Here is a 14,739-nt window from a genome sequence, read left to right as displayed (position 1 = left end):
GACAGGGCTTGGCTCTGACCTGCTGCAGCCGAAGGATTCCAGGCAGGACCAGAGAAGGGGAAAGACAGTGGGAACAAGCCAAGCCTGCAGCGCGGTCACCAGTTCCAAGAGTCCTTTCCAGGTGTAGTCACGCAGGTTGTGAGTGATCAGATCGTGATGACCAGAGTGGGGTGTTGTCATCAGGGAAGCTTGTTGGAGACTCAGTGCTTAGACTTAACTTCAGGTACCTACGCGTAGATGCTCCCACCCAAACTTCCCGATTCCCAGAGGAAAGTAAGCAGGTGCTTAGCCTAAACCAGATTGTGTATACAAACAATTTGGGCACAGTGAGCCACTGTTAGCATTTGGGGAATTTTTTTCATCAGTATAGGGAACAGTGTAGCATTCAAGTTCTCGGGAAGCCTGCTATGTTCACTGTTTTGGAAACCCTCTTCCATCCAGACCTCTGGCTTAGGTTTTAGCAAGGAAGCCATCATTTAAGAGCTTTTGCCAGTCGAAAAAGACTTTCGACTTCCATTAACACAAGTGGTGACTTTCTTGTCTGAAATCCTGTAGTTTTCATCCAGTGCTAGGTTGAATGGAAAGGTTGTCTGGTAGCACCCAGCGCTGTGAAGATTACACTAGATTAGAATGTCTCTTTATGTTTGGGATCAGGTGGAGAATTGCTACAAGGTTAAATTGTGTTTACTCTTTTCTCTTATATACCAGCTAGGAAACCAGAAAGAGGCAACAACTTGTTACTTACAGTTTAATCATGTGACATTCTTGCTGAAGAAATTGTTATTTTGTAGGCTGTCATGTGATGGTTTAAAAAGAAATATTTGTTTGTTTGTTTGTTTGAAAAGTAGAAATGTGTTTAGGAGGCTGGTAAATACAACTGAGGGAGCAATCTGCCGCCGCGTGCTCAGAGGAGAGTGGGGAATGGAACTTCTGTGACTGCATCTCCACAGGGAGGAAGGAGGGCTTCATGTGGGCGTCGGGAACATGGACCGCTTAGGTTCCAATTGCTTTTATCTAGCTGCTCCTCTCAGCACATGTGAGAACCAGTTTGGGCTAAGTTTAGATCTGGATCTTTGATTGTCCAGAGTATGTATGTCATTTTGTTTCGTGCCCACCATTTTGAAGCTGGTAAGCTGTTTCGTATTACAGAGTTCTGGTCAATTCAGTTTAAGGAATGAGTGTAGAGACTAATTAATAAAAAGTTAATATATTCAGGTTTTGTAAGACTCTGGGATAGATCTCCCCCAAATATTTTAAGGTGTATGTCGGACTTATATACAAGAAGAAGGCAAATTCAGCATTGAACAGGGGATGATAAAATATGGAAGAGCTACATTTTAAGACTCAGTAAAACTCATATCATTGCTGATATATATATAAAAAAATCCATATCAGTATTCTAATGTCATGGGATAGTAAGTTTTACTTCATGTTTGCAGAGCTACTTCAAAGTTGCTCTTCAGTAGTTTTTTGTCTTCTCTTCTGTACCCTACTGACACCTATTTTCCCCTTCAGAAATGTCCGTCTCTTTGATACTGTTCTTTAGCTTCTAAGTCCTCATTTGGACGACCCACTCCCAGCCCCACCCTGGCTTCAGCCCACTCCAGCGTGATCTTAACTTTCTCCTCCTAACCCCTCCAATGGAAGACATCTTCCCTTGAATGGAACTGCTCTTTCTCTCTCTCTTTCTCTCTCTCTCTCTTTCTTTTCCCAGTGAGAAGAGGGGAGATAGAAAGACAGAAAGACAGACTTCCACATGTGCCTTGACCAAGATCCACCCAGCAACCCCCGTCTGGGGCCGAGGCTCTCCCCATCTGGGGCCATGCTCACAACCAAGCTATTTTTAGCACCATCAGCACTGGGGGCCAGTGTGCTCAACCAATCAAGCCATGGCTGCGGAGGGGAGGGGTAGAGAAGCAGATGGTCTTCTCATATGTGACCTGACCGGAAATCGAACCCAGGACATCCACATGTTGGGCAGACACTTGACCACTGAGCCAACAGACCAGACCTTGAAACTGCTCTCTGTTTGTTATTGAGGCAATTAATTAAATTAACTCACAGTAAAAATTCCATGATGCATTATCTTTCCTACTGTTAGTTATATTCTAAAAGAAGAAACTCTTCACCTTCACATATTATCAGTAGGAATATATATTTTTGCAACCTCCCTAGAAAGCACTCTGGAAATTTTGATCAAGGATTTTTTTAATGTGCTTATAATTTTCCTAGCAATTTTATTTCTAGAATTCAAGTCTAAGGAAATAACTGTATTCTCATGTCTGCTTTTCTTAGGATGGTTAGTCTGAGATGAGTCAGCCTCTTTATGCCCAGGCTTGGTAATTATAGTAGATCTTAATGTTCTTTTAGGGTCAGGAAAGTACATGTTGATGATCTCATAACGATGACATATACATCTTTTAGGACAAAGTATACTTCTGAGTGATGAGAAATTAATTTTTTCATTGGTCACTACAATGTAGGACAGTCATAAATGAAAAAAAGCACAGGTTGAGCTTGACTCATTTAACCAGACCTTGAAGTTAAAGAAGAACCTTTAAATCTCTGAGAATGGTTCTTGGGATAATTTAAGAGGCAGTATGGGTGTTTGGTATCCTTGAAAACTCTTTGAATGGCAACTTTATGTGGTAGATTATATTTAACTTTCCCTTACTCAGCTGTTTGTCAGAGACCACACATTGTTCTATCCCAGAACTAAGTCTGAAGTCCCATCACACTCTGGTTAACACACCTTTCCCTCTGTAAGACTGGAGATAAAAGTCATTTCCAAAATATCGTTTCTTTAGTCACCTGTGTTCACTGGTGCCACTAAGCGGGCACTTTTGTAGCTTTATATTTATAAATATATTTCAGCGTTTTCCACTAGGCAAGGTAGCTGTTGTAGAAGAGGCAGAGAACTTATAAATTCACTTTCTTATATCCGAAAAATAATACAAGAGACATACTTACACAGGCAGAGATCTTCATGCTGTGTTTTACATAGGGAAAAAAAGTTGCTTCAAAGGAATTTTATAGGACACTCCACTTGATTTTACCTAAAATTGTTCTTTTATCATTAGTTTAATACTAATATTTTTCCATTCATATAAGTAAACTTAGGAGGTATTCTTAAAGAAATTTAAAGGGTTTTATTTTAGCAATACCTTTAAGGTAATTTCACTGTGAATGCATTTTGTAATACTTATTCCAGGATTCTTATACAGTATTAATCTTGAATATAATCACAGCAATGAATTTTAAAGACCAATAATGTAATCTGATCTGTATTTTTCTTGGGTAAAACGATTGTCACAGTCAGACCATTATTGAGCTATTCCGACACCATCCCTGAGATGTCCTACGAGGTGAAGTGAAAAAGGTCATTGCAATGAGTCTAACGATCGGGATTTGATACAGACAGAGTAGGATGTCTCTGTTGATATCTTACCTTCACTTTATGGCTCCTCGTGGTGATCCGGAGGTTGACATCAATATTTATTCTTACCTTTCTCTTCTGTTAACACGCAGGGATGTGAGCTTATTTCCACTCCTGATCAAGACCATACTGACTTCACCAAGTGCCTCGAAGTGCTCCAAAAGAAGATAGAAGAGAAAGACCTACAGGTACGATACTCACCTTTTTGTTGGCTCAAGTCCTGTTGCCAAGGACAGGAAAGATCCTGTTTAAAATCTTGACTCATCTAAAACGTCCTTTTTTGTGTGTGTGTGACAAAGACAGAGGGACAGATAGGGACAGACAGACAGGAAGGGAGAGAGATGAGAAGCATCAATTCTTCATTGCGGCACCCTAATTGTTCATTGATTGCTTTCTCATATGTGCCTTGACCGTGGGGCTACAGCAGACTGAGTGACCCCTTGCTCTAGCCAGCGACCTTGGGTTCAAGCTGGTAAGCTCTGCTCAAACCAGATGAGCCCGCGCTTAAGCTGGAGACCTAGGGGTTTCGAACCTGGGTCCTCTGTATCCCAGTCTGACACTCTATCCACTGCGCCACTGCCTGGTCAGGTAAATATCCTTTACTTTTTAAAATAAGAAATCATTATTTACTTTTGTGCTGGTTTTTGGATTTCCTGTCAGGCTTTTTTCAGTACATTGAATAAATCTGTGCACTTAAATCAGAGGTTGCAGATTCACACGCCGTACAGCAGAGAGGTCACAGGATGGGTGAAGTGGACCTTGTATCCAGTAATCAAAGCTGGCAGCTCATTTTCAGTTTACAGGGAGAAGCTGCTTTTCATCTCTAGCTGCTTGTTGCCATTCAGAGCTGTGTTGCTTTTTATATGTGTGTTTAAATATTGTGCGGGAAAAACAAACAAACACGGCTTAGGTTTGGCCCAGGGGTCATCATCGTAAATTTTTATATAAACTAGCAAAATAGCAACTAAAAAAAAAATCCTAGCAGAGTCTGCTGCTTTTCATTTGTGGGCGTTTAAGGTAGTCAATAACACTTTCCACCAAGCATCCAAGTGTTTAATCCCATTAATTTACTACACAAGTTTACGTTTTATTATATTTTACAACATTTTTTTTTTGTATTTGTTGAAATGATATGCAATGTTAGAACCAGCTAAGTCGGTAAAATACTTGGCGTGTGGTCAGTGTCAGAGCTGCTAGGAGGAGGTTCAGATTGGGGGACGGGGCTGTGAACTGTTGTCATGGGGTAGGGGACATTTGTAGGTAGACAGGCGATGGAGGAAGCAAGGCTGTTATCCCTGACTGTGTGTGTGGTAAGGAATAACGATGTCACTTACTTTGGGGGCTTTCGATGATGGATGAGATGCAGGTATCGCGCTGCGGTGTATGAGCTGGAAGAGCCTGTTATACTCACAGGAGTCAGGGAGAGAGAAAGCGTGCTGGGGCCACATGGGAGGAGAGTCCAGGAACTGGCCCAGCCGAGCAAGTAGGGAGCTGGGAGAGGGAGTGAGGACCCATGGGCAGGAGCCTTTCCAGGGACCAGGGTCTGTACACAGCCAGAATCATGAGAGGATTTCACTGGTGGGTTTGAATGTCCCAGGTCCCAGTCAGCAGAGGGCAAGAAGGGGCACCTGGGAGGGACCAACCTGGGTGGCCTGATGCACCAGGTCTCCTGGGCTGCACGCTCGCAGCCTGCTTGTGGGGATGTTGAGGCATCGGGAAAACATAAGTTTCAGCCGTTCACAGTACACCGGGTAAAGAGAGAAGTAAGTGCATAGGGCCTTGGGTCCACGTGGAATTCTGTGAAGGTTCCATTTCAAATTGAACACTCTATCCCAGGGACACTATTGTCCTAAAGACATAATTTTAGACTTGGAAACCTTTGTAACTACACAGGGTGGTGTCTATGTCCTTTCTCCTGTGGCTGTGATGGTCAGACACACAGAGCGAGGACCCACAGGCGGACCCAGGCTGACTCTTCCCGCCCACCGCAGCTTGCCCATCCCCTGGTGTTGTTCATCAGTCTCGCTAAGTGCTTCTTGTAGGGAAAATGAACAGAGATGGGATCTGATCTGCTGCTTCTCTAGTCTGCAAAATTCAGCGACAGATTTACAGATACTGCTTATTCAACACGAGACCCCCATGTTGAAATGGGGGTTAAATTCAGGCTGAGAGGTTCTGGGATTCCTCGAGGCTTGGAGTACAGTCATGAGAAATTGAGAGCCTGAAAAAGGATCCCAGAATCTGCGCAGTGCATGCGCTTTGACCACGGGCTGTGCTCCTGGTGTGGATTCTGGACGATGTGGACAGCCGTGTGCCGCGCTTTCTTCAGGTGTTTGACGCTGTGTACTTCCTTAACTATGTGACTCTGCTTCCCTCTGCCTGGCTCAGGTGGACGTGATCGTGACCCTGGGTGGACTCGCTGGGCGCTTCGACCAGATCATGGCGTCCGTGAGCACCCTGTTCCAGGCGGCGCGCGTCACACCTCTGCCCATCATCATCCTCCAGGAGGAATCGCTCATCTACCTGCTCCAGCCGGTGAGTGACGGGTCAGTGTCACGTCAGTGCGCGGCTTCCTCTGGCCTCCTACATCTGAACAGACGAGGAGAGAGCAGCCCCGTTTGTGTCTGGGAACCATGAGTGAACTTGATCATGTTCGCTTCCCTGTGCAAACATGACTGAGAATTAAATTCAGCACTTTTGCATTTTGAGCAGCTGAATATGAGAAAAATTCCAATAGAGGGAGTCCAAAGCTTGGCTATAAACGGAACACTCATATATTCTCAGTGTCACCATTATCACTGGAAACAGTTTGATTTTGTTCAGCTCTTAAGGAAATTTCCAGCTTTTTCTGTTCTTAAGTTGCCTGCCTATTAATTCCACAGCCTCTGCATAAATTTCTAATGATATTATTCATTTCCAATGATATTATTCATTTCCAACAATAAGCATTGCAGAAATGTTCTGTTAATGTAGCACTTAGAGCAGATGTCTTACTAAGTTTTATGAGGTTGATTGATGGATTTTAGTTTGATAAAAAAGTCCATTGCTTCTTATTGCAATGGACTACAATTGCTTTGGCTCCTATTGCCTCTGTGGCCGCCCCTCAGATGCCTTGTTTGGTTAATAGAGTGCGCATAATGGGCGCTCACCATGGTTCAGCCATGTTTGCGTTGTTCTCTGGTTCACTGCATTGCCTGCTGCTTTCTAGAACCTTCTTTTGAAATGTGGACGGTGAGCTGAAGAATCTGGTTTTCAAACTCTGTACGGTCATCTGCTGTGGTGGTGGTGTGTCTGCTCCTTACCTTTGCACTGCTAGGCAGCTGGTGACTTGTCAGACATTTTTGGACCATCTGGGAAGTGAGTTCCAAAGCTAATTCTGCTGGAAGTTTGAATGCCGGTTGCAAAGGCTCAGGGAAGACTCGACCCCACCTCCCGGCCGTGGAGCACTGAGGTTCGAAGGCGGTCTCCTTGCGGTCCGGTGGGCATGCTCCCGTATCTCTGCACATACCGAGGGTCCTTCTTCACACAGGGCAGTGTCCTTGTGCACTTCCACCTTGGGCAGACCTTGGGCTCCATCTCCTGATGACCTCTCATACTTGGAGGCCGTCAGAACTGAAGTTCAACTTCCTCTGATATGGTAAACGCCCAGTGTTTAAAACAGGAAAGGTAAATTTGGTGTCCTTTTTGAATGGAAACTGAGTTTTTTTTGCTTTGTGAGCATTCTTTTAAACAAAACAGATATTTGATGCATTTTAAAAGAACCCTTTTAATTTTTTCTGTCTTTTTTAAAATTTTTTTAAATTGTTTTCGGTTGGTAAGGGTTCCTAACCTACCCCATGGCCTCTGTACATCGGTCTGCCCTGGTTGGGGTGCAGTGCAGAAGTTGCAGAACCCGCAACATCTCGAGGCTAAACCAAGATGAAGTGTTGTCCTCGTTACTGGACAATCTGGTGTGGTTGGGCAGCATCCTCCATTATACTTAAGCCAACTGGGATGTGTTTGGCTGATGAATGTTTTAGTGCTGTCTGCTATGGGACAGTTCAGTGACTGGGCTAGCCCTGCACTGCAGGGCTAACATAGTTGCTCTTGATCTTTCTGAAAAGCCTCCCTGTCTCAAACTACCTTAGTGTCTACATGTGAGACTGTCATAAGACGGGGTTGTATAAGTGCCATCCTTTGTGCATTAGCGCTACCATTGTCGTCATCTGGGACTGACCTGCATGTCCCGGAGCAGCGCACTTGAGACTGTTTCGGCTGTTTCAGCCTGAAGCCTTCCCTCCCCATTACCTTCAATCCCCTTTCCATAGGTAGTTTTTGTTTACTTTCCATAGGTAGTTTTTGTTTATTGCAAATTAGATTTTAAAACAAGGAGACAATAATGTAGTTTCAGGTCTGTATAAATATGGTAAAATGTTGAGAATTTTTTAGCTGATTGGCTTTTTGTGTTTGGGTATATTTCATGACTATGGATCAAATGTCAGTGTAAGTGAAAACCTCAGTAGGTAGCATTTCCTTGGAAGGAAGATTTAATCTGCCATTTTAAAATAGAAAGTTGGAAATAGGAAATAGAGTGCATTATAGGTTCTTCCTTAGAAGTAAGCACCCCCCCTTTATTCCCAAAAAGGTGCTCTTAAGCCAGCATGACCTTTCATGAGCAGCAGAGTTGAGATGGGTGGGAGAGAGACCTTTAGACATGAAGCCCTGATGGCAGATACTAGTGGAGCCAGGTCCCTCATGAAGACAGAGACAGCCTGCTTGGAGCCATGTGTGTTACGCCATACCCCTTATGAGGACAGCCACTCGGAGCTGTGTGTGTTACGCTGTACCCCTCACGAGGACAGCCCTCACGAGGATAGCCCGCTCGGAGCTGAGTGTGTTACACTGTACCCCTCACGAGGACAGCCCGCTCGGAGCTGTGTGTGTTACGCCATACCCCTTATGAGGACAGCCACTCGGAGCTGTGTGTGTTAACGCTGTACCCCTTACGAGAACAGCCACTTGGAGCTGTGTGTGTTAACGCTGTACCCCTCACGAGGACAGCCTGCTCAGAGCCGTGTGTGTGTTATGCTGTACCCCTCACGAGGACAGCCCTCACGAGGACAGCCCACTCGGAGCTGAGTGTGTTACACTGTACCCCTCATGAGGACAGCCCTCACGAGGACAGCCCGCTCGGAGCTGAGTGTGTTACGCTGTACCCCTCACGAGGACAGCCCGCTCGGAGCTGTGTGTGTTACGCTGTACCCCTCACGAGGACAGCCTGCTTGGAGCTGAGTGTGTTACGCTGTACCCCTCACGAGGACAGCCTGCTCGGAGCTGAGTGTGTTACGCTGTACCCCTCACGAGGACAGCCCGCTCGGAGCTGAGTGTGTTACGCTGTACCCCTCACGAGGACAGCCCGCTCGGAGCTGAGTGTGTTACGCTGTACCCCTCACGAGGACAGCCCGCTTGGAGCTGAGTGTGTTACGCTGTACCCCTCACGAGGACAGCCCGCTCGGAGCTGAGTGTGTTACGCTGTACCCCTCACGAGGACAGCCTGCTCGGAGCTGAGTGTGTTACACTGACCGTGCGGAGCAACAGCTCCAGGTTTCCTTACATACTTGCTCATTTTCTGCTCTCTGCTTCTACAGAAACATGAGCTTCTTTACACTGAGCATAAATTATCTTTTATCTGCAAGCTTTATGGCAGCAGGTAATACAAATTAGTAGGATTTATGACCAAGAAATGAGATGTCCAGGAATTAATAAGGCGTGCCTTTTGCCTTATCCTGCACCGTGCTCGGTGATGGCGGCTCAGGACTTTGGGTTTGGCTGCAGGAGAGCGGTGTCACGGAACAGATGTCTCCGTTTTTATCTCACTCGAGCAAACTTCTGAAGATGTAAATATTTCTTCCTCGTGATCTCAGTCACGTTGACTACTGCTTGATTTTTTTCTTGCACGATATCAATAAATCACTGTATGCATTCCTGATGTTTTATACATCGTACAGCTGCAGTGCTGGGAACGAGTGCGGTGGACCTGCGTGACCGGTCTGGCAGAAGGAAGCTGCACGTTCATGCGGCAGGTTTGGCATGGGTGATGGGTTCTGCTGAGCACGAGAGTCTGGGTCTGCCTGCCCACGTGGGCACGCGCCAGCCCTGTCTCACCAGGGATAACCCCAGGGGAGTGACTCTCAGGGTTGGCGTGAGGACAGGAAGTTCCCAATTCTAAACAACACTGACGACCTTGTCACCATTGATGACCCAATTCTAATTCCTTCCATTGGAATTGCCATTGTCCTTTTGTTCATCCCCTTCTGTATGTCCTTCTCATTACGGCTTTGTTGTTGCTTGGCCTTTTGGAATCTCCAGTATAAACTATACCGTTAAATATCAATGTAAATAGTATAAAGATTTTATAGATGAGCAAGTGAAAAGACTTAAAGGTAAAGTGATTTGCCCAAAGTTATATCCAGTATTTCTTTGAGAGAAGATTTATGCTGAAATTGAAGTAGATCCCATGCAGTAAGAGTCAAGAGAACAAAGGGTTACTAAGCATTTTATATCCATAAACGGCCAGTCACACTGAGCTCACAGCCTCCCTTCCCCCTTCCATAAATAAATAAGCTTAAAAGTGAGTATGGGCATGAAGAAAAGATGAAAGAGTTGGTGAGGAGGTGTGCTTAGAAGTGTCTGTTGGAAGAGCCAGAGAGAGGAGTCAGTGTAATGACCAGGGTTCTGGGTTAGGTGATGGGTGCTGTCCTTTGAGACAGAGAATGTGAGAACAGTTGAAAATGGATGATGGTCAGCTGACTTTGGGACGTAAGGAGGTTCATATGTCTTTAGAACGGAATAGAATAGCCTAAAAGAAGATAGATAGATAGATAGATAGATAGATAGATAGATAGATAGATAGATAGATAGATAGATAGAGCGAACCTGACCTGGTGGTGTACCTTGAGAATTATTATTATATATGTATCAACACTAAAAACTTGGGAGTGGACTCATCACCTGGGAAGCAGGTATATGTAGGTGGCATGTATAAATTGTACCACTATATACTGGTGAAGTGGTTCTCAACCTATTTTATTTAATTTTATCTTTAATTTTTATTTTTTATGGAATTTATTGGGGTGCCATAGACTAATAATTAGATATGTGTCAGGTGTACAGTTCTACAATATATCACCTGTGTATTGTATTATATGTTCACCACCCTTTTCAACCTATTTTAAATCCATGAGCAGAAGGCTCTCGTGCCCCCCGCCCCCCTCTGCAGCCCTGACCGGCCACCTTCTCTCTACATCACTGGGTCTGGGCACACGGCACCAAGGAACCTTCGAGTCCACACTGTAAATGTCCCTCTCTGGTCGGTTGTCTTCTCAGTGTGACATGGGGTACAGAAACTGGCCAGCTGCTGTCCCCGACCTGACCCCCTGCTCTCTTCTCTGCATGGTTGATCCCACTGCGCTCTGCCAAGAGTGCTGTTTACGTTGCTCTTTTCTTTTAAATCCCTACTCAGCAGTGTCTGTCCTCTCTACAGAATTTCCAAGTAAAGCTCTCTAAACTTCTCTCATCTGCATTATTTTCATCACTTTTTAAATCTATGGGCCTCAGTTTAGCTATGAAACAAAATTTATTAAAATATAACTTTTCAAAGGAGGTTGAGGGGCTGGATGAACAGGGTGAAGGGATTAAGCAAAGGAAAATGCTCAGGGACACGACAGGAGTGAGGGGCGTGGGGGGAGGTGGACGGGGGCCGGGGCTCCTGGTGCTGGGGGGGGGGGGGCATGGTGTGCGGGTGACGTGCTATGCAGCGGGACTCCCAAAACCTAGGCAATTTCATTAGCCAATCTCACCCCAATAAATTCAGTTTTAAGAAAGATAACTTGTTTCCTTTCCTAAACCTTAAAAAAACATATAATTACATATTTTTGATAAAAGGTAAAATAATTACTGCACTTAGTTCATCTGATTCTACCCAAGTCCAAATAAATAGGGAGTTTTAGGTGCTCTGAATGTATTCTTTACATTTTTAAACGTGCTCATTATCACCTCCTCTTGTACATACAGGCGCGGGGTGTCCCAGAGGCATCCCAGTCCGGGAGCCTGAGGCTGCAGCTTGTCCCTGACGCCCCAAGTGGCAGATGCTGTCTTCCTTGCTGTCGGGAGCTCATAAGGGGGTGCCATAGCTGCTCTCGGTGGCTGGGAATGTGCTTGTGTCTTGAGCAAACGCACGAGGATGGTGGGGGCAGGGGTGACGCAGCCGGGCTCTGATGAAGTCTCAGGGTGAAGGAGCAAGGCCACAGCCCTGACGCCTGCCACCCACCCGCACGCACACATGGTTTCTGACCCTAGAGAAATCTCTCAGGGAGGTTTGTAGAAAGACGCCCCTCAGCAGAAAACCCGCGGTGATCATACAGTGGTTCCAGGGAAGCAAGGGAGGAAATATCCAATTCAGTCAGCATGGAAACTATTTAAAAACATTTGAATGTTGGTCTTGCATTTCATTTTCCACCAAGAGTGACTGCGAATTGGTTCTGGACACTGAAGCAATCCGTAAGGAGCCCGTGTGCAGGTACAGCGTTGAGAGGAACTCAGCAGCGTGTCTGAGCTCTGTCATCGTAACTGATCCTAACCCAGTTCTCGCTAAAGTCCTGGGTTAGTGAGTGCTGGGTGTTATCTTCTCCTCCCCCTCCGCCCCCCACAGCCCTCGGTGGCAAGGACACAGGCACGCTGTGTCATGTAGACTCAGTTCAGTTGAGCACTGCTTCAGCATCTCTTTAATTGAAAACAAAAGGTTGCCAATGCCGTATCAATGCACCATGCAGTGATCCGAGAGTCGCCCACAGGAAGTGAAATGAGCCTCCAAGAAAAATGGGGCCACAAGTGTGATTTCTGTCCTAAGAGTGTCCCACAGCTCCATCTGGCTGTGTTACTTCTCTTCCAATTAAGTCTTGCCCCTGTATGAGGGAGCTGTTTGTATCTTTGTTCCAAAAGAGATAAAAACCGAAAGGGAAGAGAAAGTGGGAAATTTATACAAATTAAGGTAAGCTAGGAAGGCCGAAATTTGAGGGTACGTATTCAAGCTATACATCAACCCTGGATACCCAAGGTGTGGGTAAGCTGCCTCATCCTCTTACAGACACACATATACATACACACACACAGCACATGTAATATACATGCACACACACACCAGCAATCTCAGCTCTTCTAAGCCAGTCTTACTGAAAGAGGAAGTACGTGTTCTATCTTTCAGGTCTTTGATGGAGGATTTTTCTTTTTAAAGCACTATCTGATACAGTTGTCTTTTAAGAGCTCCACTTAGTCCTTCATAACTTTGTCATGATCAGAATTAAGAGGGTTGACTCAATGCATGTGGAGTAGTTTAACAAGCATATTTATAAAAACGCACCAGAGTCAGGACCGAAGTTAACAAAGCAGAGTATAACCCAAGATGACCAATACGGGGGGAGGAAAGGGGGAGGAGAGATGCTCCAATTTTATATTGTCTCTAGAGCACACTAAGATTCTGCTGATATGCTAAGTAGGCAGGATAACCCAAATGCCAAAGTTATTAATAGGCAACTGAAATCTCTTGAAAGCCCCATATATAAAAATAGCCTCTGTGTCTGAAAGGCTGGGAAATTACCAAAAATACTATCTGGAGAGTTCTGCCGCACTTTGGGTTTATGAAGACTCTCCTGGGCATCTCCCTGGCCCTCAGCAGCCCTGTGCGGAGGAAGGTGCATTATTTCTCAGATGAGAAGCCTATTCATAAACAACACTGCGAGTGCACGCTAACTACGCACAGTCGAGGAATTTCCCCGTCCTCGCCCTGTATCCCGGGCTTCAGAGCTGTCACTTAGAATCCATGCCCACTGGGTCTTTTCTTATGCAGGCTCAGGAAGAATGAGCAGAGGTTACCAGGCGCAAGTATCCATCTCTGCGCGGAGTGTGACTTTCTTGGGGGTACATATTGCAATCACCTGCGTAGCTACGTTTTCCTTCCTAACCCACTTGGTTCTTATGAACATGGTCACATGTACTGAGAATTTGGAAGAATAGAATAATGAACAGCATATTCCAACCATTTTTAACTTGTCATTTTATCATGAAGGTTCTCTCCATCTGGGTGTAGATGCATTTGTGGGGGTGGAGGGTGGTAGCCAGTTGACAGGAAATCTCAGATATCACATCACATTATCCTGAACCTTTCAGCATGGGCAGGGAGCAAGATGCAGGTGACAGGTGTGCTCATTGCTCCGGGGATGGCACCACTTCTAGACCATTGCAGTGGCCGGAAATGTGTATAAATCATGAGTTCATATTGATATTTTGAATTCAGTTTAAATATAGTTGTAAAACTGTTATTTTATGGTTTTTTTAATTTTTTACCCTGTAACCCCTCCCCCCAAATTCTGGTTGGAAATAACTTACTTTTTAATATGGTAATATGTATTAACTAGTTTCAGATATAATACCCACATTACTCCAGATAGAAAAACTACTGAATGAAATGTAAAATTCTTGGCAAGTCAGATTCTGTCTTTAAATTATATCCCAATCAGAGTATTGTGTCTAAATTTTGTCATTTCAAATATTGAATTTTGTTCTTTCTGTTGATGTGCACTAATTTATAAATTAGGTTAATTTATTTTTGCAGTTTATAAAGTGAGAAGACTTTATTTTTTTTTAATTCTCATTTTGAAACATTTGAAAGGAATTGCCTAGTTCACCAGGCAACGCCTGATAAAAAGATGTCCTCTTCAGAGGGCACACTGCCATTGCTGTTCCCCTGGCCCCCGCCACCCTCTTGGATTCTTCCAGATTCTTGCAAGAATAAAGGTAAAAGCGGCAACTATGTATATAGTTTCTCATTTCTCCTTTTTCAGCTATGAATTTAATGTACTGAGTACATCTGTCTCTACCTTTCACTGAGTGTATTTTGGAGGCTGCTCCATGTTCAGTTTATGGAGCTATCCTCTCTTCTTGGTGGCTGCGTAGCGCAGTACTGAGTGGGGGCAGCTAACAGGCCATAACTTGTCCACAGGCAGCTTTTTGAGGAAACATGCTGCAGACTCAAGCTAGGTGGTTCATCAAGTGGTGGCCACGTATGTTCTGAAAATGTTCCTCAGGTGATTCTTTGCAAGTTGCCCTTACAGACATAGTTTGCTCTCAAAACCCTTTCTGAGGAGGAGACAATATGACCCAATTGGACAGCATGACCCAATTGTAAAGATGAATAAACTGGGTTCTTAAAAAGATGAACCGACTTGTCAAAGATTAATCCACCAGTGAACAGTAAAGCCACACTCCAC

The 14,739-nt window shown here is 44.8% G+C and overlaps 1 protein-coding gene across 3 annotated transcripts in view; it reads left to right on the top strand.

Moving 5' to 3' along the window:
- The window catches only part of TPK1 (thiamin pyrophosphokinase 1), a 151,340-nt gene that overhangs the window by 84,661 nt on the left and 51,940 nt on the right, over positions 1-14,739 (top strand). For all 3 annotated transcript variants that reach the window (XM_066362946.1, XM_066362947.1, XM_066362948.1), the window contains 2 exons: positions 3,529-3,624; positions 5,825-5,971. In XM_066362946.1, the coding sequence (XP_066219043.1) occupies positions 3,529-3,624; positions 5,825-5,971 (243 nt within the window). The remainder of the gene's footprint in view (positions 1-3,528; positions 3,625-5,824; positions 5,972-14,739) is intronic.

Source organism: Saccopteryx leptura, chromosome 2 (assembly GCF_036850995.1).
Source record: "Saccopteryx leptura isolate mSacLep1 chromosome 2, mSacLep1_pri_phased_curated, whole genome shotgun sequence".
Taxonomy (NCBI): domain Eukaryota; kingdom Metazoa; phylum Chordata; class Mammalia; order Chiroptera; family Emballonuridae; genus Saccopteryx; species Saccopteryx leptura.
The sequence above is the reverse complement of the archived record's forward strand: the minus strand, read 5'-3'. Positions and strand labels throughout refer to the sequence as shown.